This window comes from Hordeum vulgare, chromosome 1H (genome assembly GCF_904849725.1).
Source record: "Hordeum vulgare subsp. vulgare chromosome 1H, MorexV3_pseudomolecules_assembly, whole genome shotgun sequence".
In the NCBI taxonomy this organism is placed as follows: domain Eukaryota; kingdom Viridiplantae; phylum Streptophyta; class Magnoliopsida; order Poales; family Poaceae; genus Hordeum; species Hordeum vulgare.
In genome coordinates this window covers 485,526,270-485,554,084 of record NC_058518.1, presented here as the reverse complement: position 1 = coordinate 485,554,084, position 27,815 = coordinate 485,526,270, and the positions used below count along the sequence as shown (strand labels likewise).

At 43.1% G+C, this 27,815-nt stretch overlaps 1 protein-coding gene, 9 non-coding genes and 2 pseudogenes across 12 annotated transcripts; 1 reads left to right on the top strand and 11 right to left on the bottom strand.

Annotated features, from left to right (window-relative positions):
* Nucleotides 1-8,977: 8,977 nt before the first annotated feature.
* Nucleotides 8,978-10,347, top strand: LOC123417127 (jacalin-related lectin 19-like). Of its 2 annotated transcripts, none has more exons than XM_045106883.1 (3): nt 8,978-9,224; nt 9,472-9,714; nt 9,808-10,347. In XM_045106883.1, exons 1-3 carry the CDS (start codon nt 9,222-9,224, stop codon nt 10,222-10,224), a joined length of 663 nt encoding a protein of 220 aa, XP_044962818.1. In that variant the 5' UTR covers nt 8,978-9,221; the 3' UTR covers nt 10,225-10,347. The 2 variants fall into 2 exon arrangements, with proteins under 2 accessions (XP_044962818.1, XP_044962816.1); XM_045106881.1 differs by having other exon boundaries at nt 8,980-9,224; nt 9,469-9,714.
* Nucleotides 10,348-20,391: 10,044 nt separating this feature from the next.
* Nucleotides 20,392-27,001, bottom strand: LOC123448140 (annotated as a pseudogene). The gene is made up of 5 exons (XR_006631620.1): nt 26,838-27,001; nt 23,443-23,502; nt 22,825-22,982; nt 22,564-22,730; nt 20,392-20,688 (listed from the first exon to the last, which is right to left on the bottom strand). The product of XR_006631620.1 is annotated as a 60S ribosomal protein L28-1-like (transcript).
* On the bottom strand, nt 20,803-20,893 carry LOC123422870. The gene has a single exon (XR_006620760.1). It is a non-coding gene; the product is annotated as a small nucleolar RNA R24 (small nucleolar RNA).
* Nucleotides 20,989-21,079, bottom strand: LOC123422859. Its single transcript, XR_006620749.1, has one exon. It is a non-coding gene; the product is annotated as a small nucleolar RNA R24 (small nucleolar RNA).
* On the bottom strand, nt 21,137-21,229 carry LOC123422841. Its single transcript, XR_006620747.1, has one exon. It is a non-coding gene; the product is annotated as a small nucleolar RNA R24 (small nucleolar RNA).
* Nucleotides 21,286-21,377, bottom strand: LOC123422881. The gene has a single exon (XR_006620771.1). It is a non-coding gene; the product is annotated as a small nucleolar RNA R24 (small nucleolar RNA).
* On the bottom strand, nt 21,433-21,524 carry LOC123422904. The gene has a single exon (XR_006620793.1). It is a non-coding gene; the product is annotated as a small nucleolar RNA R24 (small nucleolar RNA).
* On the bottom strand, nt 21,581-21,672 carry LOC123422851. Its single transcript, XR_006620748.1, has one exon. It is a non-coding gene; the product is annotated as a small nucleolar RNA R24 (small nucleolar RNA).
* LOC123422926 lies at nt 21,729-21,820 on the bottom strand. Its single transcript, XR_006620815.1, has one exon. It is a non-coding gene; the product is annotated as a small nucleolar RNA R24 (small nucleolar RNA).
* Nucleotides 21,878-21,962, bottom strand: LOC123422937 (annotated as a pseudogene).
* LOC123422893 lies at nt 22,122-22,210 on the bottom strand. The gene has a single exon (XR_006620782.1). It is a non-coding gene; the product is annotated as a small nucleolar RNA R24 (small nucleolar RNA).
* LOC123422915 lies at nt 22,265-22,353 on the bottom strand. Its single transcript, XR_006620804.1, has one exon. It is a non-coding gene; the product is annotated as a small nucleolar RNA R24 (small nucleolar RNA).
* Nucleotides 27,002-27,815: the final 814 nt, after the last annotated feature.

Sequence of the window (27,815 nt, the reverse complement as noted above, 5' to 3'; positions counted from 1 at the left end):
CGAGAAAACCCAAGGTTACTTTATCCCTCTTAGGGCGGATGTCATATCAAGGGGGAGCTTTATTCTAAATCTTGAGTATAATCATCTCCTAAGGATATGAACACATTAATGCTTTATGTAACAGTGGTAACCCCACTTGTGCTTAAACGATGAGTATGACCTATGATCAAGTATTCTTACTTGGCTCCTAAGTCAATATACTCATATACATATGAATTTGTCATTGCCCAAGTGCTTGATATATGCTAGAATGTTTGTGCATGTTCACCATGTTTTATCTATCATCTTATTGTGTGAGCATGTTGGTGTGCATATTTTTTTCTCATTCGAGGACATCCAGTTGTTGTTATTTGCCTCTTGATTTATCTTTGCCAATTGGATGGACAAGAATTCCTAGGACCCTCCTCTAGCTATCTATGCTATCTCATCTCAAGTTCTATTCATGCTTCATCACAAAACTTGAACAAGCACTTCTCGACCCCTCTGTGTGAAGGAGCACTCGCAGTTCCGTATCGTCAAAGGCTGCCTTCCAAAACCTCTTTGTGAATCTCGGTGAAACCAACCCCACAATCTCGGTTCCACCGAATTCCAAAGTTGATCTGGGTTTTCAATCTCGGTACCATCGAAATCACTAACTCGGTTATGCCGAGTTTCCCTGTCAGCTGACAGCAGAGGAACTCGGTGACACCAATTTTGTCATCTCGGTGACATCGACAGTGACGGGTATAAAGTCTCGCTGACCAAGCGTTTTGAAAATACCTCTTCAAACGCCTCGACCCCAAACCCTAATCTGTCACACCTGGACCCCTGGTTGTCACCTTTGCATCCCCGAGCACCTCCGCCGTTGGGATTCGCCGCCGTCGACGGATTTTTCACTGTCGTCACTGCCATAGTCGGACCATCGCCAAGCTAGGGTATGGCTCCGTCTTTCTCTTGCGCTCCATTGCTCCAATTCATGCGCATTAGAAAAAATTCTCTATAAGCCACCATGTGAAACCCTTCCCTCCACCAGATTTCCTCGTAGATCAACGAACGAAAGATTTTTAGGGTTAGCCGTCCGGAGAACACATCTCGGTGACACCTAATCGCAAAAATTGGTTCCACCGATTTTCAGTCTAGGGTTCCTCAGAATGAACTCGGTGAGACCGAGTGATCACTTTCGGTCCACTGAAGTGATTGCCAAGTCTTTGTGAAGAAGTTCATTTGTCTCGGTGACTCCAAAAATTTAGACTTAGTGCTTCCCAAATTTACTCTACGGAAAGCTAAAACGAAGGATTTCTTTGTTCAAATTTTTGAAAATCTTCTGTATTTTGTGATGCTCAATCATTTTTCTCTTCTATATCTATTTCACACGGCTGCTTGTCTCCTGTTATGTTGGTTGCTTGTCTTTTTTGTTTGTCAGGATATCAGGATCTGATGATAGCCAAAGCAACTTCACTAAGGACGGTGTTGAGATGGACTCAGGCACAAGTCCTGAGAAGACAAACGTTGGCCCTGGTTCTTACAGTTCCCATGGCTTGCCCAAAGCAGCCACCAGGTGTCACAACCGGTTTCAAAATAAATTAATAAATTGTAAAGCAACCTCTGCACTACCTATTTAATATTAAGTACTACTAGTTTTATGTATCAAGACAAGTATATCAGTGGGAAATATTTTTCTACATTGGTGATGCGCATGGCTGATTTCCAATAAATTATTTTATTTGGAAACCGATCGTGACACCATGCAGAGAAAGAAGCTTAACTCAGATGAAGAGGACTCTGATTTTGTGCCAGAGGAAACTTTAGCACATCAGAAGCTGAAAGAGAAAGCTCCTGTCGAGAAGACTGTCAGGAAAGAGTATGCTAAGCCTGCTAATCGTAGAGCTTCTGAATCTGCAAGGCAAGGGATTACACTTTCCCTTGACAAACCTCCTAAGAAGGTTGGTGTGAAGAGAGCAAGGAAGAGGGTGATTCATGTTGTTGGAAGATCTACTTCCATGTATGAGGATCCAGAAGATGCTGCTCGAGAAGATGAGATCCCAGCTGATGCTCCTCCTCAGAAGAAGAAGAAGAAGAAGCTCATGACTAATACCATGCCCAGGAAATCTGCTTCTAAGCCTGCTTCTAAGGCTAAAAAGGTTGTAGCTTCCAAAAGGACTAAAAATGATATTCCTGCAGCTACCAAGAACATCTCGGAGATTCTGCAAAATCAGAAGAGTGTAGAGAGAATCGTGGAAAAAGTTCCATGATTTGGATGTTGATACGTCCCAAACGTATCTATAATTTCTGTTTGTTCCATGATCTTTTGGGTGACATTGTTATATGTTTTGCTACACTTTTATACCTTTTCACACATATTTGGACTAACCTACTAACTCAGTGCACCCAGTGCCGGTTTCTTTCTGTTGATATCTTTTTTAGCAGGGACTTTTACCCCAATTTATAGAGTCATAAAAATCCTGAGAAAAATATATAAAAATCAGCGTGGCGGAAGCTTCACGAGCACCAAAGGTGGGACAGAGGGGAACTAGGCCCTGCCCACGCGGCCTCCCTGCGCGGCCTAGCCCCTGGCCGCACCACCAGGTCGCATGGGTGGGGCCCACCTCCTCTGGTGCCCTCCTTTGGCCTATATTTACCCTTCCGATGGGAAACCCTTTCATCATATCCAGAATCGCGAATTTCTCCATCGTTCCGCCGCCACAGCGCTCCCGAGATCGGGAGCGTCAGAAGACCTCTTCCTGGCACCCTGCCGGAGGGAGGATTGACCTCCGGGAGCTTCTCCACCGCCATGGACGCTTCCTGAACGTGCCGTGAGTAGTCCTCCTTGGACCATGGGTCCATGACCAGTAGCTATGTGATGTCTTCTCTCCAATCTTGTGCTTCATTGTTTAGCCCTTGTCAGCTTCCCTACATGATCAAGGCATCTACGTAATTTACCTATTGTTGATATGCTTGGTTTGCTGGGATCCGATGGATTATGAGATTATGTCCAGATTATGATGAGTTATATATTTGATTATCCCTTTATATTATGTTCTTTAGTGATTCATGCATATTCTCCGTTGCTTTTTATTGCTTTGGCCGAGTAGTAGATTGTAACTCCAAGAGGAAGCGTTATGCATGATTGTGGGTTCAAGCCCCCTGATGTCTAGCTTGAGTGACAGAAACATGAGACTAGGGGATGTGTTGTTGCCACCAGGGAGAAATCAACGATGCTTGTGACCACGGTTGCAAGGATTGTTTACCTTACGCAAAGTTCGTTGATGCAGTTGTCCGTTGCTTTGAGTTTACACTTTGGGTGGGGCTCGCAACTTAATACCAGTGAGATGTTCTGGATAGATATCTCAAGGTGGATGATTAGTAAGTAGATGTTAATGAATAAACGGTCTACTTGTATTGGCGTACTGCCCATTACTTTTGAGGCTCTAACTTTCTAGTAGTATGATTAGCATTGCGGTGCGTTTATAATTCTGTCAATTGCCTAGCTGTAATTTGTTTACCCATGCATAGTTGTTTATCGTCTTTTGGGAGAGAGACATCACTAGTGAACTTCATGTGACTCCGGTCCATATTACCACCATTGTTTACACCTCCACCATTTACTGTTTTTATTTACTTTTCCGTTGCAATCACTATTGCCATTCCCGCTTGTGTTTTGATCCTTTGCAAACTACAAGGCCGGAGAGACTGACAACTCTCTGAACTCGTTGGGAGCAAAGTTACTTGTTGTGTGTGCAGGTCCACGTCTTCTGCTAGCGCCAGAGCAGCGGACACCTACTTGTTGATCCTTGGAGTCCTCCTGGTTTGATAAACCTTACAGTCCCCGTGTAAGGGAAATCTGTTGCTGACTACATCTCCACCTTCCACTTGGGGTAACCAACGAGGGGCGAGAAGTATATCCATCAACTCGTCATCAGATGTCAAAGTGACTGAGATATCTGCTAGTGTTGATCAGCTCAAGCATGAAGTTGACTGTGTGAAGACACCCAGTTCTACTAGTGATGATGAAGAGTCGCCTCATCGCACTACTACTCAGTTCAGCACCAAGCCCCGGTCAGTAGTCGTGCCAGTGTCAGAAGCAAGACCAGCTTTATCAGCTCACGCATCTGCACCACCAGCTTCAGCCCCAGCTCCCGCACCTCCAGTATCCACTCTCCAGCACCAGGACACTCAGCAGAAGCTTTCGTGGACGCTCTTCTGTCGACTCCTTCATGAGTTGCCCAGAGAGACGATTAGCTCTATACTTTTGAACTTTTTGGTAACTTCTTGCCAAAGGGGGAGAAATGTATAGATCATAGGGCTTCGAGAGAGAGAGTTTTTGACTTTATTTGCACTCATTTTGTTTTTTCAAAACTTTGGTCTTTTAGATGACATTATACTTGTTCATGTGTTTGATCATACGCTTTTCTTGGTAGATGCTACATTATTATCTTTTAAGTATCTATGTGATGATCATTCACTTATCTTGTTGGTGTCATGTCCATTACTATTCATTCTTATCATGTATGCGCACCACCAAGATGTATGTGACATGGAAGAGTGACCCATGATCCTAATTGATTGTGCATTTGCATTCAAACACAAATTATAAATAATGCACAAATTTAAGGGCAGCTCTTGCTTTTCACATACTTCTCAAAGCGTCGATGCTAATCATTGATTATATCTTTTGTCGAAGCTTTGATCTATATTTGTCATCAATTACCAAAAAGGGGGAGATTGAAAGCACAATTGCTCCCTAGGGTGGTTTTGATAATTGATCACAACATATGCATCATTGGACTAATATGTTTATCCAAGTATATTTCACAAAAGGTCAAAAGACGCATCGGCTAAAGGCTTATGTGGAGATGCCCCTTGATGCAAGAAAGGAATAAGATTGTGTTGGAATTATGCCCTAGAGGCAATAATAAATGTATAGTTATTATTATAATTCCTGTATCAAGATAATAGTTTATTATCCATGCTATAATTGTATTGAATGAAGACTCATTTACATGTGTGGATACATAGACAAAACACCGTCCCTAGCATGCCTCTAGTTGGCTAGCCAGTTGATCGATGATAGTCAGTGTCTTCTAATTATGAACAAGGTGTTGTTGCTCGATAACTGGATCACGTCATTGGGAGAATCACGTGATGGACTAGACCCAAACTAATAGACGTAGCATGTTGATCGTGTCATTTTGTTGCTACTGTTTTCTGCGTGTCAAGTATTTATTCCTATGACCATGAGATCATATAACTCACTGACACCGGAGGAATGCTTTGTGTGTATCAAACGTCGCAACGTAACTCGGTGACTATAAAGATGCTCTACAGGTATCTCCGAAGGTGTTAGTTGAGTTAGTATGGATCAAGACTGGGATTTGTCACTCCGTGTGACGGAGAGGTATCTCGGGGCCCACTCGGTAATACAACATCACACACAAGCCTTGCAAGCAATGTAACTTAGTGTAAGTTGCGGGATCTTGTATTACGGAACGAGTAAAGAGACTTGCCGGTAAACGAGATTGAAATAGGTATGCGGATACTGACGATCGAATCTCGGGCAAGTAACATACCGAAGGACAAAGGGAATGACATACGGGATTATACGAATCCTTGGCACTGAGGTTCAAACGATAAGATCTTCGTAGAAATGTAGGATCCAATATGGGCATCCAGGTCCCGCTATTGGATATTGACCGAGGAGTCTCTCGGGTCATGTCTACATAGTTCTCGAACCCGCAGGGTCTGCACACTTAAGGTTCGACGTTGTTTTATGCGTATTTGAGTTATATGGTTGGTTATCGAATGTTGTTCGGAGTCCCGGATGAGATCACGAACGTCACGAGGGTTTCCGGAATGGTCCGGAAACGAAGATTGATATATAGGATGACCTCATTTGATTACCGGAAGGTTTTCGGAGTTACCGGGAATGTACCGGGAATGACGAATGGGTTCCGGGAGTTCACCGGGGGGGCAACCCACCCCGGGGAAGCCCATAGGCTTTGGGGAGACACACCAGCCCTTAGTGGGCTGGTGGGACAGCCCCAAGGGGTCCTATGCGCCAAGAGAAAGAAATCAAAGGAAAAAGAAAAAAAAAGGGAAGAAGTGGGAAGGGAGGGGGACTCCTCCCACCAAACCAAGTCCAACTCGGTTTGGGGGGGAGTCCTCCCCCCCTGGCTCGGCCGACCCCTTGGGAGTCCCTTGGACCCCAAGGCAAGGTCCCCCTCCCTCCTCCTATATATATGGGGCTTTTAGGGCAGATTTGAGACGAATTTCTCACGACTGCCCGACCACATACCTCCATAGTTTTTCCTCTAGATCGCGTTTCTGCGGAGCTCGGGCGGAGCCCTGCTGAGACGAGATCATCACCAACCTCCGGAGCGCCGTCACGCTGCCGGAGAACTCTTCTACCTCTCCGTCTCTCTTGCTGGATCAAGAAGGCCGAGATCATCGTCGAGCTGTACGTGTGCTGAACGCGGAGGTGCCGTCCGTTCGGTACTAGATCGTGGGACTGATCGCGGGATTGTTCGCGGGGCGGATCGAGGGACGTGAGGACGTTCCACTACATCAACCGCGTTCTCTAACGCTTCTGCTGTACGATCTACAAGGGTACGTAGATCACTCATCCCCTCTCGTAGATGGACATCACCATGATAGGTCTTCGTGCGCGTAGGAAAATTTTTGTTTCCCATGCGACGTTCCCCAACAGATTGGCCCAAGCTTCAAGCTAGAAGACTCTTCATTCTATATTTGTGAGAAATCAGTTTTGAGTCCATAGGAAAGCCAATACTATTAAAAGGGGGTGGGGTATTAAAATGAACTGGTTGCTCAAGTGCTCAGAGATAGCCACCAAAAATACTCAGTCATTTTTTCCACATAACCATTCTTTCCAAAGCCTCATACACAAAATCGGTGCCACCAAGTTTCTCATTTCGGCCCTACCAATTTTCATCCCAGACAGAACCCTAGCCAAAGCCACCAAATCGGTGCAACCGAAACCATTCGGTGCTACTGAGTTTAGGTGACCAACTTTCTGTTGCCTCGGTACACAAAATCGGAATTTGCGAGTTTGGGTATCGGTGTCACCGAGTTGTGTCATCTGACCATTAGCCACCTTTTCGGTGTCACCGAGTTGTGTATATCGGTTCCACCGAGATTCAAAAGTTGTTGCCTTTAGTGCAAGTCGGTACCACCGAGTTCATGACTTTGGTGTCACCGAGTTTGTCACTTTAGGTGTAACGGTTGGATTTAGGGGACAGCCTATATATACCCCTCCACCACCTCTCGTTCGAGGTAGAAGCACTCAGAACACACACTTCATTGCAAGATCCACTTTTCTAAGAGAGAGCCACCTACTCATGTGTTGAGACCGAGATGTTTCAATCCAATCATTTGAAACTTGATCTCTAGCCTCCCCAAGTTGCTTTCCACCAAATCAATCTCTCCTACCCATGCCTATTCTATGATAGAGTGATCGTGTGTTGAGGAGACTATTTTTAGAAGCACAAGAACAAGGAGTTCATCGTTCTACCACATTTATTAACTTTTGGAAGGTGGTGCCTCCTAGATTGGTTATGTGTCGCTTGGGAGCCTCCTAGTTCGTGTTGTGGGGTTGGACCAAGATGTTTGTAAGGGCAAGGAGATCGCCTATTTCGTGAAGATCTACCGTGAGTAAGGCTAGTCCTTCGTGGGCGGAAGCCATGGTGGAATAGACAAGGCCGCTTCTTCGTGGACCCCTTGTGGGTGGAGCCCTCCGCGGACTCTCGCAGTCGTTACCCTCCGTGGGTTGAAGTCTCCACTAACATGGACGTACGATGGCACCACCTATCGGAACCATGCGAAAAAATCGTCGCGTCAACCTCATGCGTTTGATCTACCTACCTTACTCCTTTACTTTACACTTGCATGTTTTACATTCCCCTGATATACTCTTAGAACTACATGTGTAGGGTGTACTTGACTTGCCATAATTGCTAAAACTGACCCACAACTAAAATTGGGAAAAAGGCTAAGTTTTTATCTTGTCAAGTAGTCTAATCACCCCCCCCCCTCTGGTCATACTTTTGATCCTATTGGGGGGAAAGATCGGAAGGGGGAGGGGTGGCTGCTGCGCTTGCGTTTTTTCGGAGAGGGGGGAGGGGGCGGGGAGCAAGATCGAAAGGGGAAGGGGTGACAGCTGCGCTTGGGTTCTGCCCGAGTCGTCCCTCCTCGGAGTGACGCGGGGGCCTCCTTTCAAGCATGTGCCAATGCATTGTTTCTTAACACGGTATCATACGAGCATTAAAAATTTAAGAACCTACTTGTCCATTGTACTGTGTATTAGAGGTTGTATCTAAATTTAATGATATGGTATTCATGCATGTATATGATTGGACAATTAGCTTTTTGTGTCTATGATGACGTGTCTCATCCTCTCTTTTCATTAAATAATGTGAAACATCGGTAAACTATCTATGAAACCGTGCTAAGAAACTTTCATTGGCATAGGCCTCAGATAACTCGATACTTTGATGGGACCTCAGAGAACAAAATGAATTTGGGAACCAAGGAATTGCTCAAACACAACTTTATATGCCAACAATTATTGGCCGCATGCATCTCCCTGATGCAGAGGCCGGGGGTCATCCTCCTTTTTAAAAAAAAAAATATGCCAACAATTATGTTGTTCTCCCAACCGGCATCATATTCTCCGGTTTGGCAATTATACTTGCCACAGAATCCACACCTTCTCTGTTCCTACCTTTAAATAAAGCTGGGAATCCATACCGTCACTGTTGGTCACTCATTGACATGCATGATGAGATGCATCTGTGGAACAATTTCATGAGGTTAATCTAAAAATTAAAAATCACAGAAGCTTCCAAATGGTTTCAAAAATGTTCCGGTTTTGGCCTTTCTGGAGATGCTAACATTAAATGTCAAAGCTCTCCTAGTTTCAAGATTCTTGTAGGTGAAGGTTTGCTAAAACAAAAATCTTGTAGTGAAGAAGAGCATGTTCCTCTACAGCGTGCTTAGCTTTATGCAAAGCAGTATGCCTACTGATCTATCAAGAGAGAGCATCCAGTTCTGCTCTCCACTTATATTTCTGATCATGTATAATCTTGCCAGCTGCCATTTTGGCTGGACCTGCCTGCCTGCCATTGTTTTCACCAGCTATTTTGACCCATAAGTACACCTGCCATTGCTCATCTTACCACTTACCACCTGGTGTTATAGCCCTGCTGCACGTTGCTGGAGTGGAGGCAAACATGGTACACAAGTGATCCCACTAGTATTCAGTTTCATTTTCAGTCAAGCAAATCGGATTCTCATCACATCTCAATTCTTAATCAATCCTCCTTTCATGTTTGTCTGTACTTACGTTCTTCTGTAAACATTCCTTAAAAATCTCTAAAAAGCTACCAGCTTTGTTTTGTCCCAGGAAAATACATAGAATTTGCTTAGAAAAAGCATTCACTCCATTGCTGAAATTCCAAGCTGCACCGTTTGTTTCAGCAGCAGCAGCAGCAGCCACCGCCGCCTCAGAGGAAGATGGTCGCGTCGAAGAAGCTCATGAAGGTCGGGCCATGGGGCGGCACCGGCGGGAACCCGTGGGACGACGGCGGGCACACCGGGATCCGCGGCATCACCCTGTCGTACGACCACCGCTGCGTCGTCTCCATCGCCGTGGAGTACGACAGGAGCGGCCTCACCGTCCCGGGCGAGCGGCACGGCGGCGCCGGCGGCAACCACACAACCCAGGTTAGTACGTCGACCGGCAAGATCACGTGAACGGCATATATGATCGGCACAGCTGTGATTTTCTTGACTGGACTTTTATGTGCATATGCGTAGTTCAAGCTGTGCTTCCCGGACGAGCACCTGACGGCCGTGAGCGGCCGGTACGGCGCGGTGGCGCCAGGCGGCTCGCCGGTGATCCGGTCGCTGGCGTTCAGGACAGAGCGCGCGGCGTACGGGCCCTTCGGCGCCGTGGAGGGCACGCCGTTCCAGTTTGCGGTGGAGGGCGGCGTGATCGTGGGGTTCTGCGGGCGGAGCGGCTGGCAGCTTGACGCCGTCGGGATGTACGTGGCGCCGTTGCGGCCGGAGAAGCTGTACGACAAGGTGCATCATCTCGGGCTCATGGCCTACCGGTCCGTCATGCACCGGCTCGGGCCGGCACCGGCGCCGCCGCAGGACGAGCTGCAGGAGGCGAGAGTTCAGCATCAGCGTCAGAACGGCAGTGTGGTTCAGACAGGTCGCAAGAATTACTAGTGTTCAGTGTGTCACTAGCTAGAATTGCAAATTCATGGCTGGATGTCTGTTGTACATATGATTGATTAAGCTACTCCGCAATACTCCCTCCGTTCCTAAATATAAGTCTTTTAAGAGATTTCATTAGGTGACTACATACGAAGCAAAATGAATGAATCTACACTCTAAAGTATGTCTATATACATCCGTATGTAGTCCTCTAATAGAATCCTTAGAAAGACTTATATTTAGGAACGGAGGGAGTACATATGAAACCAGAAATATACTCCCTACGTTCCTAAACTCCCTCCATTCCTAAATATAAGTCTTTTAAGAGATTTCACTAGGAGTCTACATACGAAGCAAAATGAATGAATCTACACTCTAAAATATGTCTAAATACATCCGTATGTAGTCTATTAGTGGAATCTCTAAAAAGACTTATATTTAGGAACGGAGAGAGTATATGCTTAATACAGGAGATTTACCATGGCCATTTTTAATAAGCTTCTGCCATGGCAAAATTGTTCTTTTCTTTTTGTACTGTTCATTCTACTCCCTCTGTCCCAAAATAACTGTCTCAACTTTATACTAGCTCTAATACAAAGTTATACTAAGCTTAAGACATTTATTTTGGGACGGAGGGAGTACATTTTTTGCATGGCAATTTTCTGAAACATGAAATTTGGTAAAGGCGGATCTGGAAATTCGCCATGACATTACTTTTCTTGCATTCGCCACGATATTAGAGATCATTTTTAATTTCATATACATGCCAAAAAAAAATTGCATTGCTAGACCATGGCAATTTTACTTTCAAATCCATGGCAATTTATTTTTCATAGCAATGGTAACTTCATTTCTTTCATGCACCATGGCAAATTTATATCCTGTATAATGGAAAAAAAAATCAATGACACGGTAACTCTACTTTTCGTAGCATGGCAAATTTATTTTCATAATCATTGCAATTTAGTTTTTATCCGGACACATGGAAATTCTGTACACCATGGCAAACTATTAAGCAAAACATGGTACTTTTATTTTTTACACCATGGCATTTTCTTTAGTTAGCCTATTTTTTGTACTTCACAAATTATATATTTTATAAATGGTACCATATTTTTTGAGAAAACAACTTTTGTCATATGCCCCCCCCCCACCCCACCCGCGCAATTCATAAGCTTGCTATATTTTTTGTTCAAAGAACAGAATTTTGTAATTTTGCAATCCATTTTTCTTCATCCAAAACCTTTTTTTGAAAATGAATCTTCTTTTTGAGTGGTTTCCGATAATGAATCTGCTATGCATAAAAAGCATAATAAAAAAGATGCAACCACGGCCTTATGCTAATCATTATTAAATCTATGCATTTTTAGGTGATCCAATTCTTTTTATTTTCTGTTATACTGTGTGGGCTTTTTTATTACACACTAGTTTGGTGCTGGGATGATTTCCATCCCGAATGAAACCCTCCGTTCGACGAAATCACTAATTGAAAGATACTTCTTCCAAAGTTCACTTTCACCTTCCCTAGTTGCAATAAGTGCGCGCTACATGTGCGTCACTTCTCGCAACCGGGAAGTTTTTCCTTTTTCATAGATATGCTTATTTAGAATGTTTTATCTTTAAATTCATGTGTTCAAATTTTGAACCTTTTTATCCTTGGATTTTTTGTGTTGAGATGAAATTCTTTTCGCGCAAAAATTGGACAAAAAACCCAAACCAGGAGCATTTTTTTCTTTTTCGAAAGAGGCACGATCGTGTCTTTCGTGGAAGCAAACCCGTGCCCCTCGTAAAAAAAAGAAAATGTGTTGTTGTTGAACGAACAGATCGGGGCAACTTCCGGAGACGCCATCGAACTCTTAATCTGGCACCCCCGCACAACTAAGACGTTGAAAGAGGAAAACATACCTGCCCACCATGAAGCACAAACCTAGCACACGATCCATCATCTTTTAGATGCCATCGATGCACACCACAATCTGCATCCGCACATGGACTGCCTCCCAAACTCCACGTCGCAACGACGGAGCCCAAGAATACAAGTCCATCACGAAGATGCCGCCGCTGTCGCACAACCCTTGCTTGAACATATCAGTTTTTATATCCAACCCCAACAATAAAATGGATCGCCTCATCCGAGAAGAATCTAAAGATTCTTTATTTGACGCCGCGACCGAAGCCAAGACAAAAACTCCAAAAAACTAAGATATTAGGCCTAAAACGATTCACACGCGTGGATCCGACAACTCTCCTTATTATCGACAATCTCGTCGTTGAAGAGGAGCTGACGAAGGATGACTGTGGAAGGAGGCTGAACAAAGCACAAACCACCTCATGACTAGTATATGAGCGAAAAAGAAATGGATTTTCCTCTTCGTAGTGGTGTGAAAACAGAAACAGAACAACAGATTTTTCAATACGGTGCTCACTCTCTCTCTCTCTCAACGTTGAGATGAACACTTAGAGCAACTCCAACTGTCGATCCAAACTATCTACATTGTCCGTTAATTGAAACGGATAGAAAAACAGGCCCAACTCATCAATACAAATTGATCAATGTTCTATTTTTGTCCGTGTGCGATCTATTTCTGGCCTAAATTTGGGCCGTGTTTGCGACATTGCATAGACATAGCGGACGCGCGAAGCCCTGATACGTCTCAGTCTTATCTATATTTTTTAATTGTTTCATGCCAATATTCTATACTTTTTATAGACTTTTTGGCAATATTATATAAATTTTTGGGACTATCTTACTAATCCATTGCCTAGTGCAATTTCCTATTGTTTTTGCATATTTTGCAGAATATCCAACACAGTCCAAACATGGTAAAAATTTACGGCGGTTGTTTTGGGAATATATGTGAATTTTGAGAAGAAAAATCAACGCAACACGATGCGTGAGGTGCTCCCAAGCCAACAGGTCACGACCGGGGGTGGTTGCGCCCTGATGGCTTAGGACCACCTCATGAGTCGGTTGGAGCCCTATTCTAGCTGCAGGAAGTATAATTTCCTGGGAAAACCCCCCTAAAAAATTCAACCCAATCGAAGTTATAGATCTGTGTATATTTAAGAAACGGTGAGGGGGTCAAAAAACACTCATAAAAACAAGAGAGAAATAGAGAGGGGGGGAGAGGGAGAGAGAAATCCAATATCGGAGGGGCTTCTATCCTCTGGAAGCCATGGGGGCCATGGACCACAGGGGAAACTCTCCTCCCATCTAGGGGGAGACCAAGGAAGAAAAAGAAGAAGAAGGGGGCTCTCCCCCCTCTCCCCGGGTGGCGCCGAAAAGCCACCGGGGCAACCATCGTGACGGCAATCTACACCAATAACTTTGCCGCCGTCACCACCAATTCTCTCCCCCTTATGCAGCGGTGTAAAACCCATTTTCTCCGTTGTAATCTCTACTTAAACATGATGTTTAATTCTATATATTATTATCAGGATGTGTTTCTATCCTATGGTGTTTGTGTAGATTTCTTTTGTCCTATAAGTTAATTGTGGTATGGTGTGATTTATATGAGTTGTATGTTAATATGGTGTTCTCCTAAGGTGCCTTACGTGGCGCGCGTATGTGAGGGATTCTTGTTGGAGGGTGTTGCAATACATTCATGATTCATTTATAGTTGGTGACTAGAGTGACAGGAGCTTGCACCCGAATAAGGGGCTTGATGCGTATGGGAGTAAAAGGACTTGTTGCTTGATGCTATGGTTGGGTTTTACCTTAATGATCTTTAGTAGTTGTGGATGTTTTCTAGAGTTTCGATCATAAGTGCATGTGATCCAAGTACGAAAAGTATGTTAGCTTATGCTTCTCTCTCATTGCATATGATAAGTATCTATCATGCTATATTCAATTTTCTATGAATAATCTTTCTCTTGTGTTACAAAAAACTTTCTACTAAAACTTTTATTCTTGAAAATTATCCATAGTTTTATTCTAGCTAAGTACTCCTAGTTTTATTCTTGCAAACTTATCCTATTATACATACAAAGAAGATTGCGTACTTGTTGTAAGTAAAGTAAGCGTTAGCGTGCGTAGAGTTGTATCGGTGGTCGATAGAACTTGAGAGAATATTAATTCTATATTTAGCCCCTCATTGGGTTCGACGCTCTTACTTATAGAAAAAGGCTACAAACGACCACCTACACTTGTGGGTTGTTGATACGTCCTAAACGTATCTATAATTTCTGTTTGTTCCATGATCTTTTGGGTGACATTGTTATATGTTTTGCTACACTTTCATACCTTTTTACACATATTTGGACTAACCTACTAACTCGGTGCACCCAGTGCTAGTTTTTGTCTGCTGTTGTCTTTTTTGCAGGGACTTTTACCCCAATTTAAAGAGAGCCAAAAATTCCGAGAAAAAAATATAAAAATCAGCGTGACAGAAGCTTCACGAGGCATCAAAATGGTCCAGAGGGGAGCCAGGGCCTGCCCAGGCGGCCTCCCTGCGCGCCCCCCTCCTGGTCGTGCCACCAGGTCGTCTGGGTGGGGGCCCATGCCTCTGGTGCCCTCCTTCGGCCTATCTTTACCTCTCCGATAGAAAACCCTCTGATAATATCCAGAATCACGAATTTATCCATCTTTCCGCCGCCGCGGCGCTTCGGAGATCGGGAGCGTCAAAAGACCTCTTCCGGGCACCCTGTCGGAGGGGGGATTGACCTCCGGGAGCTTCTCCACCACCATGGATGCTTCCCGGACGTGTCGTGAGTAGTCCTCCTTGGACCATGAGTCAATGACCAGTAGCTATTGTGATGTCTTCTCTCCAATCTTGTGCTTCAATGATTAGCCCTTGTGAGCTGCCCTACATGATCAAGGCATCCATGTAATTTCCCTCCTATTGCTATGCTTGGTCTGCTGGGATCCGATGGATTATGAGATTATGTTAAAATTGTGATGAGTTATATATTTGATTCTCCTTTTATATTATGTTCTTGAGTAATTCATGCATGTTCTCCGTTGTTTTTTATTGCTTTGGCCGAGTAGTAGATTGTAACTCCAAGAAAGAGTGTTATGAATGATTGTGGGTTCATGGCCCCTGATGTCTAGCTTGAGTGACAGGAACATGAGACTAGGGGATGTGATGTTGCAACCATGGATAAAACAACGGTGCTTGTAACCACGGTTGCAAGGATTGTTTACCTTCCGCAAAGTTCGTTAATGCAGTTGTCCGTTGCTTTGAGTTTATACTTTGGGTGGGGCTCGCAACTTAATACCGGCGAGATGTTCTGGATAGATATCTCAAGGTGGATGATTAGAGAGTAGATGTTGATGGATAAACAGTCTACTTGTCTTGGCGTACTGCCCATTACTTTTGAGCCTCTAACTTTCTAGTAGCATGATTAGCATTGCGACGCGTTTATAATTCTATCAATTGCCCGGCTGTACTTTGTTTATCCAACATAGTTGTTTATCGTCTTTTGGTAGAGAGACATCACTAGTGAACATCATGTGACTCAGGTCCATATTACCACCATTGTTTACACCTCCACTATTTATTGCTTTTATTTACTTTTCCGTTGCAAACACTATCACTATTCCCGCTTGTGTTTTCATCCTTTGCAAACTACAAGGCCGGAGAGATTGACAACCTCTCTGAACTCGTTGGGAGCAAAGTTATTTGTTGTGTGTGCAGGTTCGCGTCTTCTGCTAGCGCCAGAGCAGCGGACACCTACTTTTTGATCCTCGGAGTCCTCCTGGTTCGATAAACCTTACAGTCCCTGTGTAATGGCAATCTGCTGCTGACTACATCTCCACCTTCCACTTGGGGTAACCAACGAGGGGCAAGAAGTATATCCATGAACTCGTCATCAGTTGTCAAGACCTTTTTCTAGCGTTGTTGCCGGGGAGCAATAGCGCGGGGTTGATATTCTCGTGAGTGCTTTTTTTGCTTTATCACTAAGTAATTTTATTTTCTATTATAAGTTGTTTTATATCTTTAGTTATGGATATGGAACACGAAACACCAAAATAATTAGTAGTACTTGTTACTCATGGAGATGGGGAACCTCCTAAAACCCACGACACTAGTTATGTGGAAAACATTAAATACTGCTTTGATAATCCTGAGAGATCTTCATTCAACTTGATAATGGGAGACACGTTGGATTAATGTGAGTAATTTAGTGATTACGCTTGCCTCAAAAAGGAAAACACTTACAGGGTCAAATTAAGACGTTGTGTTGTTATGCTCGGAATTTATGCTTGAGATGTGATTATACTTGTTGCTCTAAGATGGAGGCTCCACACCTTCCCTTTCAATGTGAATTTAAAGATAATGAAACATTGGCTTCTTATGCTAATGGTATATATGATTACTATGATGTGAAACAAATAGAAGAATTTGTTGCTTTTAAGGGTGCTTATGAAATTGATTCTTTGATTGAAAAGTATGATACTATTCTTTACAAATCTGGAAAATTTGCCATACTTAAATATTGTCATGAAAATTATGAATACAATGCCTATATTTGATGAATTTCTTGAGAGAATGTGTGCTGCTTTGTTAAAGACTAATATTTTGTAGGAATCTATGGAAGAAGAAATTGTTGAAACTTCATTAGATGAAAAAGATGAGGAGGAGAGCGAAGAACAAAAGAAGAAAGAGTGTATTAGTGATACTTGTGATGTGCGTTGGGTTTTTTTTCCAAGAGGAGGAGATGATGCAGCAAAATATAGATAAGTATTTACCTGAGTGAGAACCAATGTTATCGAACTAATAGGAGAACCACACAATCTCACGTCTTCACCGTCTACACCCCAAAGAGCACACACTTGCATCCAACACGGGCAAGAGGGTTGTCAATCCCCTTGAACTCGTTACTTGCAAGCGGTAAGTAGTGATAGATAGATAGTTTGAATATATTAAATATAAAAAGTAAATACAAATAATAAAAGGTAGCGAGATATCTATGATTTTTGTAAATGTATTCGTGAATAGACCCGGGGACCATAGTTTTCACTAGAGGCTTCTCTCTTGTAGAAAGCATACGGTGGGTAAACAAATTACTCTTGGACAATTGGTAGAAAAGTGCATAGTTAAGCAATATTTGTTAATGACAATTATCATTACATATAGACATCACGTCCGTAAACAAGTAGACCGACTCCTGTCCGCATCTACTGCTATTACTCCACCCATCGACCGCTATCCAGCGTGCATCTAGACTATTAAGTGAAAACAGTGTAATGCTTAGGGGACAATGACATGATGTATACAAACTAAATCCAATTAATATGAATAGACCCCATAGTTTTATCCTTAGTGACAGCAATACAATACGTGATATGTCCCTTTCTACCACTGGAATTGAGCACCGCAAGATTGAACCCACTACAACACACCTCTCTCACTAAAGTTAAATCAATCTAGTGGCCAAACCGTATCGATAGATCAAAGAGATTTACAAAGCTATAAAAATTATGAAAATAAGAATTCAGAGAAGACTCAAATATTATTCATTAATAATTTGAACATAAACCTGTAATTTATAGGACAAAGAGGGGCGCCAGAGGCCAAGGGAGGTGGCCCCAAGCCATCGGGGCGCGACCACCTCTTGGGCGCGCCTTGTTAGCTTGGCGCCATCCCATGGGGCCTCCGGTCTCCTTCTGAAGCTTTCAGGTCCTTATTTTGTCCCTGAAAAATTGGCAGAAAGTTTCAGGGTATTTGAACTTCGTTTGGTACAGTATTCCTGAAAACCAAAAGCATGCAGAAAACAACAACTAGCACTTGGCACTGAGTCAATAGGTTAGTGTTTAAAAATAATATAAATCAGCAAGTAAATGCCTAAAAAGCATCCTAGAATGATAATATAATAGCATGAAACAATAAAAAATTATAGATACGTTAGAGATGTATCAATTAGCTACCCGTGCACACCTTCTAATGAGAGTAACTTTTCAACTCATATTTGCTTAATTTCCATTCATGCTTACCAAAGGATGAATGCTATGATGATTGCTATGGTCCCATGGATTCGTTTGAAATATCCCTTTTTGATGAACTTGGTGCTTGCTATGCTTGTGGCCATGATGCCAATATAAATTATGCTTATGGAGATGAACTTGCTATAGTTCCATATGTTAAGCATGAAATTGTTGCTATTGCACCCATACATGATGATTTTGATGAATATAATTTGCATGTGCTTGCTGCTCCTACTTGCAATTATTATGCGAGAGGAACCAAATCTTCACCTCTCTATGTTTTCAATACGGTAAAATTGCAAGAAACTATTTATATTGTGCATTGGCCTTTACTTTGTGTGAATAAATTGTTCTTTTATAACATGCCAATGCATAAGGAAAGAGTTAGACTTTGTTGTTACATGATATATATTACTTTGTGCTCACTACTAAATTATGAATCATTGTTAATTAAAATAGACTTTGGTATACCTTAGGATCTGGGTGGATCAACTACTTGAACACTATATGCCTAACTTAATGGCTTTAAAGAAAGCGTCGCGAGGGTGACAACGCGGAAGTTTTAGAGAGACATTTTATTTTGTTGTGTGTTCTGAAAGTAATTAAAAACAAAAATAATAAAGTGGAAAACTTAAAACATTTTCCAATAAAAGTGAAAGTGAGAAAGATGAGCACCCTTGAAGTGGGGGACGTCCTTAAACTTTTGTTCACGCCCATGGAAACTTTGTGAATCTTGATTAGAGAAACCTTTTAACAAAATAATTATCCCCTTATACAAATACATTGTATTGTAAAAATAATTTGTCAAGATTTACCTTTAGGATATTTAAATTGCTTTTTGATATGTGATGTGCAAAAACAGAAACTTTATATGTAGTGTTTGAATTTTCCTATTTTAGTGGTACATCAAAAAATTCTAAACTTTTTTCACAATGTTGTTATGAAAATTATTTATCACGTCCTAATGTTTCATTCGCATTTTTATATATTGTCCTGTTTTTCACAGATTGCTGTTATACTTTCTTTGTGTGCTTATGTTTGAATTCTTGTTGAGTCCCATTGACTTGGAAGCCATAGAATTGTGATAGCATAGAGTAGGTAATGTTGGATTATAATGATACAATAATTTTACGGCTGGACATGATGCGATTTGATGATTATCTTTGTAATGAAAGTTCTGTTAAGTTCTGTGTGGATGAAGTATTCGAAGATCTAGGGGGTATTGATATGAGAAGAATAAAGAGAGACACGAGTTCAAGCTTGGGGATGCCCAAGACACCCCAAATAAATATTGACTCAAGCGTCTAAGCAAGGCATCTCATCTTTCTTCCTCAACAATTATCGGTATGTCTCGATTTTTGTTTTGTTCACATGATATACATAAATGTTTGGAGCGTCATGTGTCTTTTATTTTCATTTTATAAATGCACCATGATGGTTTTTGGATAGTCCTTGATTAATTTATAAAATATTTGGTGTGCTTCACTTATATCTTTTAAAGTTTGGATATATGTTTCTCTACATATAGAAAACTGTTATTTATAGAATGCTCTTCTGCTTTATTTATATTTATTAAAGCATGGACTTTTGTAAAAAGTAATTAAACTCTTCTACTTCACTTATACCTACTTATTGATTCTCAGAAGAAAACTTATACCTATTTATTTAGCTATTTACAGTTGTAAAATCCTAATTGATCCTACATCTTGCCTAACGGCCTAACAATCAACCTAATATGGGAGGGAGGGGGTGTTGCTTACTGGAGCACCAGCTCATGTAGCGTCGTCCCACCACGTCCGATTTTCATTTCCTGCCCTTTAAGAGGCGTAGGGGAGGGCCGTATGCAACGAAACATGCTTTTCATGCAGACTACCAGCCCTTAGTTTGTCGGCTACTCCCTATAAGCACTTTAACAAATTCTTGAACAAGGGCTGAATGATAGACATGGCACTCTCTGTTAACCTTTTGTTTAACTTATTAATATAAAATCATAGTACAATGGAAAAGATTGGCATGCAGATTTATCCAGCTTCAGAAGTGTCAAACTGTCAAAGCAATTACAAGAGGAAGAGCAGATGGCGCTAATGGATCTGGCCTTTTTACTGATTAAAACATCCAGACAGGGATATTAATTAGAACAATTTTTAGTTTACAAATAAACATAACGTCACATTATTTGTTATTTCTGTGTTGCAAATTTTAAGATCAAACAGAACCACAAAAATGCAAATCTAACAGCAGGTACCACCAAATTTAACAACAAGCAGCGATTATAGGTCAACACAAACCATTCTTCTAACACTGTCAGGGTACAAACTAGGGCGGATTTGTAACATGGTTCTTCCAAGGGTCTCACTTATGACTCAAAACTGTTGGAACAGACATGATAACATGAGTGCCAAAAGGCAACCTTAATGAGTTTACAGCTTAGTTGGCTGCCTGTTCTTCTTCTTGACCCCAGACTTGGAAACCTGGAGGCTGCGGTACACTGCGCTCAGCCTTGCAAGGGCCGGCTTGGTCAGGTCAGGCCTGTAGTAGTTGTCGCATACCTGCAGGATAGAACAACCAGTTAGAGCCAATACAATTTCAAGGGATCTCCAAATCAGAAGGTAATGAACTCTTCGTCCAATATGCACTATACAGGAAAAAACTGGTTTCAGGGTTAAGCTCAGAAGCCAAGCGTAAAGATAATATTTCATCGGAGAACCAATTGATCTGTTGGTTTCCTTATGAGTTACGACTCGTCACAGCAATATCGTAAACCAGTAGTCAAAGCAAAAGCAACCAAAGGAAACAGTGTGTGTAACTAGTTAAGCTCAGAAGCCAAGCGTAAAAGAATATTTCAGGGTTAAGCTCAGAAGCCAAGCGTAAAGATAATATTTCATCGGAGAACCAATTGATCTGTTGGTTTCCTTATGAGTTACGACTCGTCACAGCAATATCTTAAACCAGTAGTTAAAGCAAAAGCAACCAAAGGAAACAGTGTGTGTAACTAGTTAAGCTCAGAAGCCAAGCGTAAAAGAATATTTCACTGAAGGAACCCAATTGATCGGTTGGGTCTTCTGAAGTGTTACGGCTCATCACAGCAAAAAAAATAGTCAGCAACAAAACACAAACACACAAATAAAACAGATTGTCGAACTAGTTTAGCTCAGAAGCCAAGCGTAAAAGAATATTTCACTAAAGAACCCAATTGATCAGCTGGGTCTTCTGAAATGTTACGGCTCATCACAGCAAACAATTGGTCAGCAATTAAAAACAAACACACAAATAAAACAATTGCTTTAACAAATTCAGCTCAGAAGCCAAGCGTAAAAGAATATTTCACTGAAGGACCCAATTGATCGTTTGAGACTTCTGAAGAGTTACGGCTCATCACAGCAAAAAAATGGGTCAGCAACAAAACACAATCACACAAATAAAACAGATTCTATAACAAGTTAAGCTCAGAAGCCAAGCGTAAAAGAATATTTCACTGAAGAACCCAATTGATCGGTTGGGACTTCTGAAGTGTTACGGCTCATCACAGCAAATATTTGGTCAGCAATGAAACACAAACACAAAAAGTAATACAAATTCTCTAACAAGTTAAACTCAGAAGCCAAGCGTAAAAGAATATTTCACTGAAGGACTCAATTGATCGGTTGAGTCTTCTGAAGTGTTACGGCTCATCATAGCACAAATATTTGGTCAGCAATGAAACACAAACACACACATAAAATAGATTCCCTAACAAATTTGTCTCAGAAGCCAAGCGTAAATTAGTACTTCACTGAAGGACCAATTGATCGGTTGGGCTTTCTTATTAGTTACTCACAGCAACGAAACTGGTTAGCAACAGAACACAAACACACTAATAAAATAAAATTTACTAACAAGTTCGTCTGAGATGCCAAGCGCTTGGCCTACTAATGAGGTGCAAAAAAAGTTGGTTAGCACAAAACCCAATACTTATAACAAGCAGATTTCCTATTACGAATGTTCAGCTCAGAAGCCAAGCGTAAAGGAAAATTTCACTGAAGAACCGATTGATCAGTTGGCCTTCTTATGTTTACGGCTCATCACAGCTAAAACAATTGTTACTAAAAACAAAACATAAACACTAGGACAGTTTGCCTAACAGGTTCAGCTCAGAAGCCAAGCGTAAGAAAGTATTTCATCGAATAACCAATTGATCAGTTGGTATTCTTATTGTTACGGCTCATCACAGCAATACCTTAACTCACAAATTAAACCCGGAGACTAAAACAAATTCTCTAAAGTGACTGATATCTCAAACGTGACAGATATATTTCATTAATATTACAGGACAATCCACAAAAGAGGAAAATATCATAAAAGCAAGCGCACAAACAAACGAATTGCAGATTAGAAGCCAAGAAAAACAAGTGCATTTCAAGCAAGAACTTTTCTGGTGTTCATACCTGGTTCTTGACAGACTTGGCCATCTTGCGGAACTCCTTGCGCATCAGAGTCTTGTGCTGGAGCTTGGCAGGGGTGTTCTGCTTCTTGGTCTTGGTCGTGGACAGGACGACAGCCTTGTCCTCTCCCGCTGATGGCTGGACAGCCACGGTCTTGCTGTTCGCCAAGCCTGAAAAACCACAACAGCACACAGCCAGTCAGCAACTTGCAGAGAGACCTATAAACACATCATTAGGGACAAAACGGCGCAAAGAGCTACATACCCGAGAACTTGTAGGAGTGGACATTGTAGAGGTTGTTGGGCTCCTTGCTGAACTGTACCTTGGCGTTGCTGTTGCCGAACTGCTTGATCAAGAAGCAGTTGTTCTTCTTCACGAGCTCCCAGACCAGAGATCCCGGAACGGTAGTCATTTCCCTTGGCCTACAACAGGAAAACAAGAACCAAGCATCAGATCCTACAGGTAGCAAACGAAGACAATAATCCTACACTATCACGGCAACATTTGACCATTCGAAGCAAAAAAAAAATGGACGCTGATTGGCAAGTGGAAACATAGGTTACAAGAAGAAACATACAGCAAAGCATCAGTGAAAAATCTTGAGCTTCCCATCAACTATTTAGAAGTACGAGTAGATCTCACTGGCAAGTGGAAACATAATCAAGCAATCACAGTGGGCAGTTCTAGCGCAGTATGCGATTTAGGCCAGGATGAATCTCTACACCAAAGCGCTAACAACAGACGAAATCACGAACCCCTGGACCTAGAACCATTACAGTTTCTAAGGGGGGGAATACGCCCACAAATCTAAGCGGACGGCGATGCGAGCAACGAGATGCGCGCGGAGCACATCATCAGAGGAGAAAGGGATCTGCCGCTTACCGGAGATGAGGTCGCCGCGGCGCCGCCTTGCTCTGCTCCGGTGGGATGGGGTGGTGGTGGCTGCGGAAGTTTGGAACAGCTCGGAGCTCGGCGCTTTATACTAGACGGCGGCTCATAAAACCCTAGGTTTGTGGTGGACGCTTTGTGTGATCGGTTGGGCGAAGGCTACCAGCCCATTTTAGCTTTGAGCCCACTAGAGTTGAATGAAAGAGTACATTGAATAGGCCCGCGCTAAATACCAGCCCATACACATCGGATTGCGGTTCGCACAGCCCAAAAGGAAGGTGGAGCCATTCATACAACCTCATCTTCGGCTCAAAAAGAAAATCTTCCTCCCTGAAAAGAAAAAGAAAAAACAATCTCTTCTTCTTCTCAACATCCTCTCTGTCAACCGGTGTCGTCATGAAAGGCAACATGGCAACTCTTTTCTTTGCTCTACAACCTCTCCGTCAAAATGATAAAGAGCGCATAAAAATGGGAGAATAACGGTGAGGCCATCACGTCAAGGGCTAATGGAAGCAGGATCGCTGTCCACCAGGTTCGTCGTCGTCTGTTATGTCAAGGGCTAATGGAAGCAGGATCACTGTCCACCAGGTTCATCCTCGTCGGTCATGAGGTTAGGATGGATCACGAAAGAGGGGTGGAGTCCTGGTGCCAAGCATTCTTTGCCTTTGCCAGAGAAATCAAGAAGAACAAGTGGCAATGGCACAAATTCAACCAAAAGGTAACAACTGCAAATGCATTCACTTTCTTACAACTTGGAATCACTCCTTCAACAACAGGTCCATCTCATTGCACTATGATCAAAATAGGTTCAGACACAATGATTATTTTGGCCGAGATCCGACTACATCCCAGAAGAGGGCCCTCTTGTCTGGGCAACAAAAACAAGTGCGGAACAAAATGTCGATATAACATCAGCATGGTGAAGAGACGTAGATCAACCCGTTTTCTTGCCTGTGACACCTGCGACCACCTGCGGAGGTACCGAAAGAACAAAAGTTATACAGCGTCTGAGTCAACACACAGCTCATTCACAATTTCAGTAGATGAAATGCAGAATGAAAGGGGCGGAACAGTATATGATATCTCAGCATGATTATTCAGAAACATGGGACCTAGAACATGCCCAGCTGGACAAAGACAAATCCCGGGACTGACAACAAAAGGAGGCAGCTATGTGATGCAGTGTTTCAAAGGTACAGTGTGCTATTCAGTTTAATCTGCCCGACAGCTATTTAAGGCATGTCTGGAAAGCAGGAATGTCATGGGAGATATTGCTCGATTCCCACCAGAATCGAGGGAATTCCCCGTTCCAAAGGAGCCCCCAATTAGTACTCCTTTCAAGGAACTTGTACTCCATAAGAGTAATCAGGTATATGAAGTTTACTTTGTAAGCTTACTGACTCGACCATATCTTGGTTAGTACACCGTGATAAAATTGGGAAGGGATAAATGGTGTGGCTAGAACATTTGAGAGGACTAAATCATAAAAAATAGTTTTCATAATAATTATATTAAGTGGTACCACACGGAAACAAATAAAACATTGAGGGAATCAACATACATCTTTTAGTTCAACAGGGGTGGTGGCATTTTTCTCAGTCTCCCAAGAATCCAACATTGGCCTAACAACTGCTGGAAGAAATAGACCTGAAATTGCATATCATAGCATCAGATGAGATATTTGGCAGAATGATGAGACTGGGAGAGAGCTACGTCTTTCAACAATCAATGATTACATAAGCTATCACAGCCAAATACTCCCTCCGTCTCACAATATAAGATGTTTTTGCAAGCTATGTTAACTTGCAAAAACGTCTTATATTGTGGGACGGAGGGAGTAAGATCTTACGAACCAACTGGACACCGCTCAAAATGGTATGTCCATCCAACAGCTATACTAGAGTACTAGACCACCAAAGCATGTAGTTGACTAAACACTAACTGGGGCACAACACAAGACATGTTGGTTTCAACAATTTATTCACTTAACTTTTTGGTTGAAAAGTAGAATGGAAAATAATTGCTGCCCACTTTTTCTGATGCAGCACACTAAAATTTGATCACAATAGTTGTAGACAAAATTATTCGAGTTGCAAAGAAAATAAAATGAAGAACAGACACCTACTCCATGCCTAGAATATATGCAACGATGGCTGTTATGAGCTCATAAAGGCTTCAATGAAGGACAAACTAGGCAAGCCTTCGGAAGAAATGCAATTGATGAGTTGACATATACCGTGCACCTGCAACTAAGTTGGAGTTAAACCATTCACTATGGTGGTTCAATTTAACACCCAGATTTCTGGACAAATTCTGCTAAGATCAACTGACAAATATAGCTAAGGACGTCATGACATGGCTAAACTACAGAGGTAACTTCCATCAATTCTGCATTTAACAAATGAACAGAATTCATGACTGATATAGAGAAGTACAGAGATACAAACAATTAACGAGATACATCAGGGAGGAGTTGTGAGGTGTCGTGATCTGGTAGTACTAGCCACTATGTTAGAAAATAAATGGAATCAAACACATTAAGCTAACCTTGTGTTCAAATGTGCATCTCAAATCTTAAACAGTTAAAGATCCAATGCAGGTTTCTTAAGCAGCAAAGAACATGTCAAATGCAAGCAAAGTGTAAATTGTGAAAGAAAAAGTGTGATTCGGTTCCCAGGAAAACGAGTCCACATAGAAGTCTCTCTAAGTAGTCGGCTACAGAAGGTGGGTCTGGTAAATGGGGTTGTGTTGATACAGGTACAAAGCCATAGATGCGCTTGATGGAGTAAATCTTTCACAGCGTCTCCTGTGTCGCATAAAAAATAAACAGTATGGCGCGGCTCAGCACAAGTACATTTTGGCATGAGACCCAGAGCAACAGCCGATGCGCACAATTGTCATCGATGCGGGATAGCGGTGGCTGAATCTTTTACATTGACGCGGACGAATGCAAGTGACATCGAAGCGTCCTTAGCCCCTGCCTGCGATTCTTTGGCTGGATGGATAGCAGTGGTTGAATCTTTGTATTGATGCGGACGAATGTAAACGTATAGGCTAGCCCCGAATCAAGAGTTGCCGCGGGGGAGCTACTGGGCAGGGCTAGTGGTTTACGAAATTGCGACGGAGGGCGCACGCACGCGTCCGGGGGGACAGCGAGAATCCCAGATCCAACGAGCATTCGGAAAGCCGAGAACACATGGAAGGCGTCCTTGGCCCCGCCCCAGCCATCCATCTCTCCACGATCCATCCTCGAGGGCCGCTCCCGCCTCCTATGAAATCCATCTAGGCGGAGGTGCTGAGGGCGAACGCGCGGCTGGAGAAACTGAGGCTAGCGATGCGCGCGCGCGTACAGGATGCTAGGGTTCGGGTGGGAGAGGGAGGGGGGTTACCGAATCCGGCGATTAGGCAGGAGGCGGCGACGACGGGCTCCTTGACGACGAAGATCTTGAGCCTGTCCATCACGCCCATGGCTGCTATTGCTGCTGCTCCGCGATCCCCTTTCCTTCCCTGCTTGCTTGGTTCCTCGCCGTCGTCGCCGGACACGGGTGGGTGGGCGAGTGGAGTCTACTTGGCAGACACACACAGAGACAGAATGCGAGAGAGGCCCAACTTCCTACCCGGCCCGCCGGCTCTTAACAGAGAGAGAGAGGCCCACAGCCCAGCTTCGGTCCAATACCCATCCCCTCCCGCAGGCGCTTTCGAGGGGAGGAGGCGTACTCGGGATTATTCCGTCGCGCCGGCGAATATCCCCTCCAGCGAGCGCGAATATTTGGTCGAGGAGAGCGAATGTACCGTCCGCTTCCTCGCTTTTGCCTTGCACTTGCACTGCACGGCCACCCGCACTCGTCTTCCTCCTCCTCTTCCTCTTCCGCCCCTGCCGTGCGCCTCTCGCTCTCTCCTCCAAAGCCCGCTTCATCCGCCGCGCGCCGGGAGCCCGACCGTCGTCGCGCATCACCGCCAGGTCAGTATGTACGTTGTGTTGTCTGTCGCAAAAGGCCCCTGTTCGAGACGGACGGGCAGCAATGGAGAAGCACGTACGGGCGGCCTGCGTGATTGATTGACTCGAGTGGTCATGGACTGTGTCTGCTCTAGAGCACGTACTCTACATGCCAGGCTGCGTGCGTGCGTGCGTGCGTGCCATGTTGTGTTGTTGTCTGTTTTCGTTCCAGTGTGAGCGAGCTTCTCATCAGTTTCAGCCCTTTTTCAGGCCTGCTGTTTTGGTTCATCATTTATATGGAGAGACAACCTCTAATCGTCCTGGGTTCTTCAGATTAATTTGGGTCCTCGGCCAGTCGGTCCTCCGCATCTTGCCATCATTCAGTTCGGCTATCTTTCTAACCATCTTCGTTTTTCGTGTGCATGATCAG

What these genes read in the sequence shown, in the direction of transcription:
- LOC123417127 (XM_045106881.1), top strand. An exon ending in GCGGCAACCACACAACCCAG is followed by an intron (nt 9,715 to 9,807) that starts GTTAGTACGTCG and finishes GCATATGCGTAG; the next exon opens with TTCAAGCTGTGCTTCCCGGA.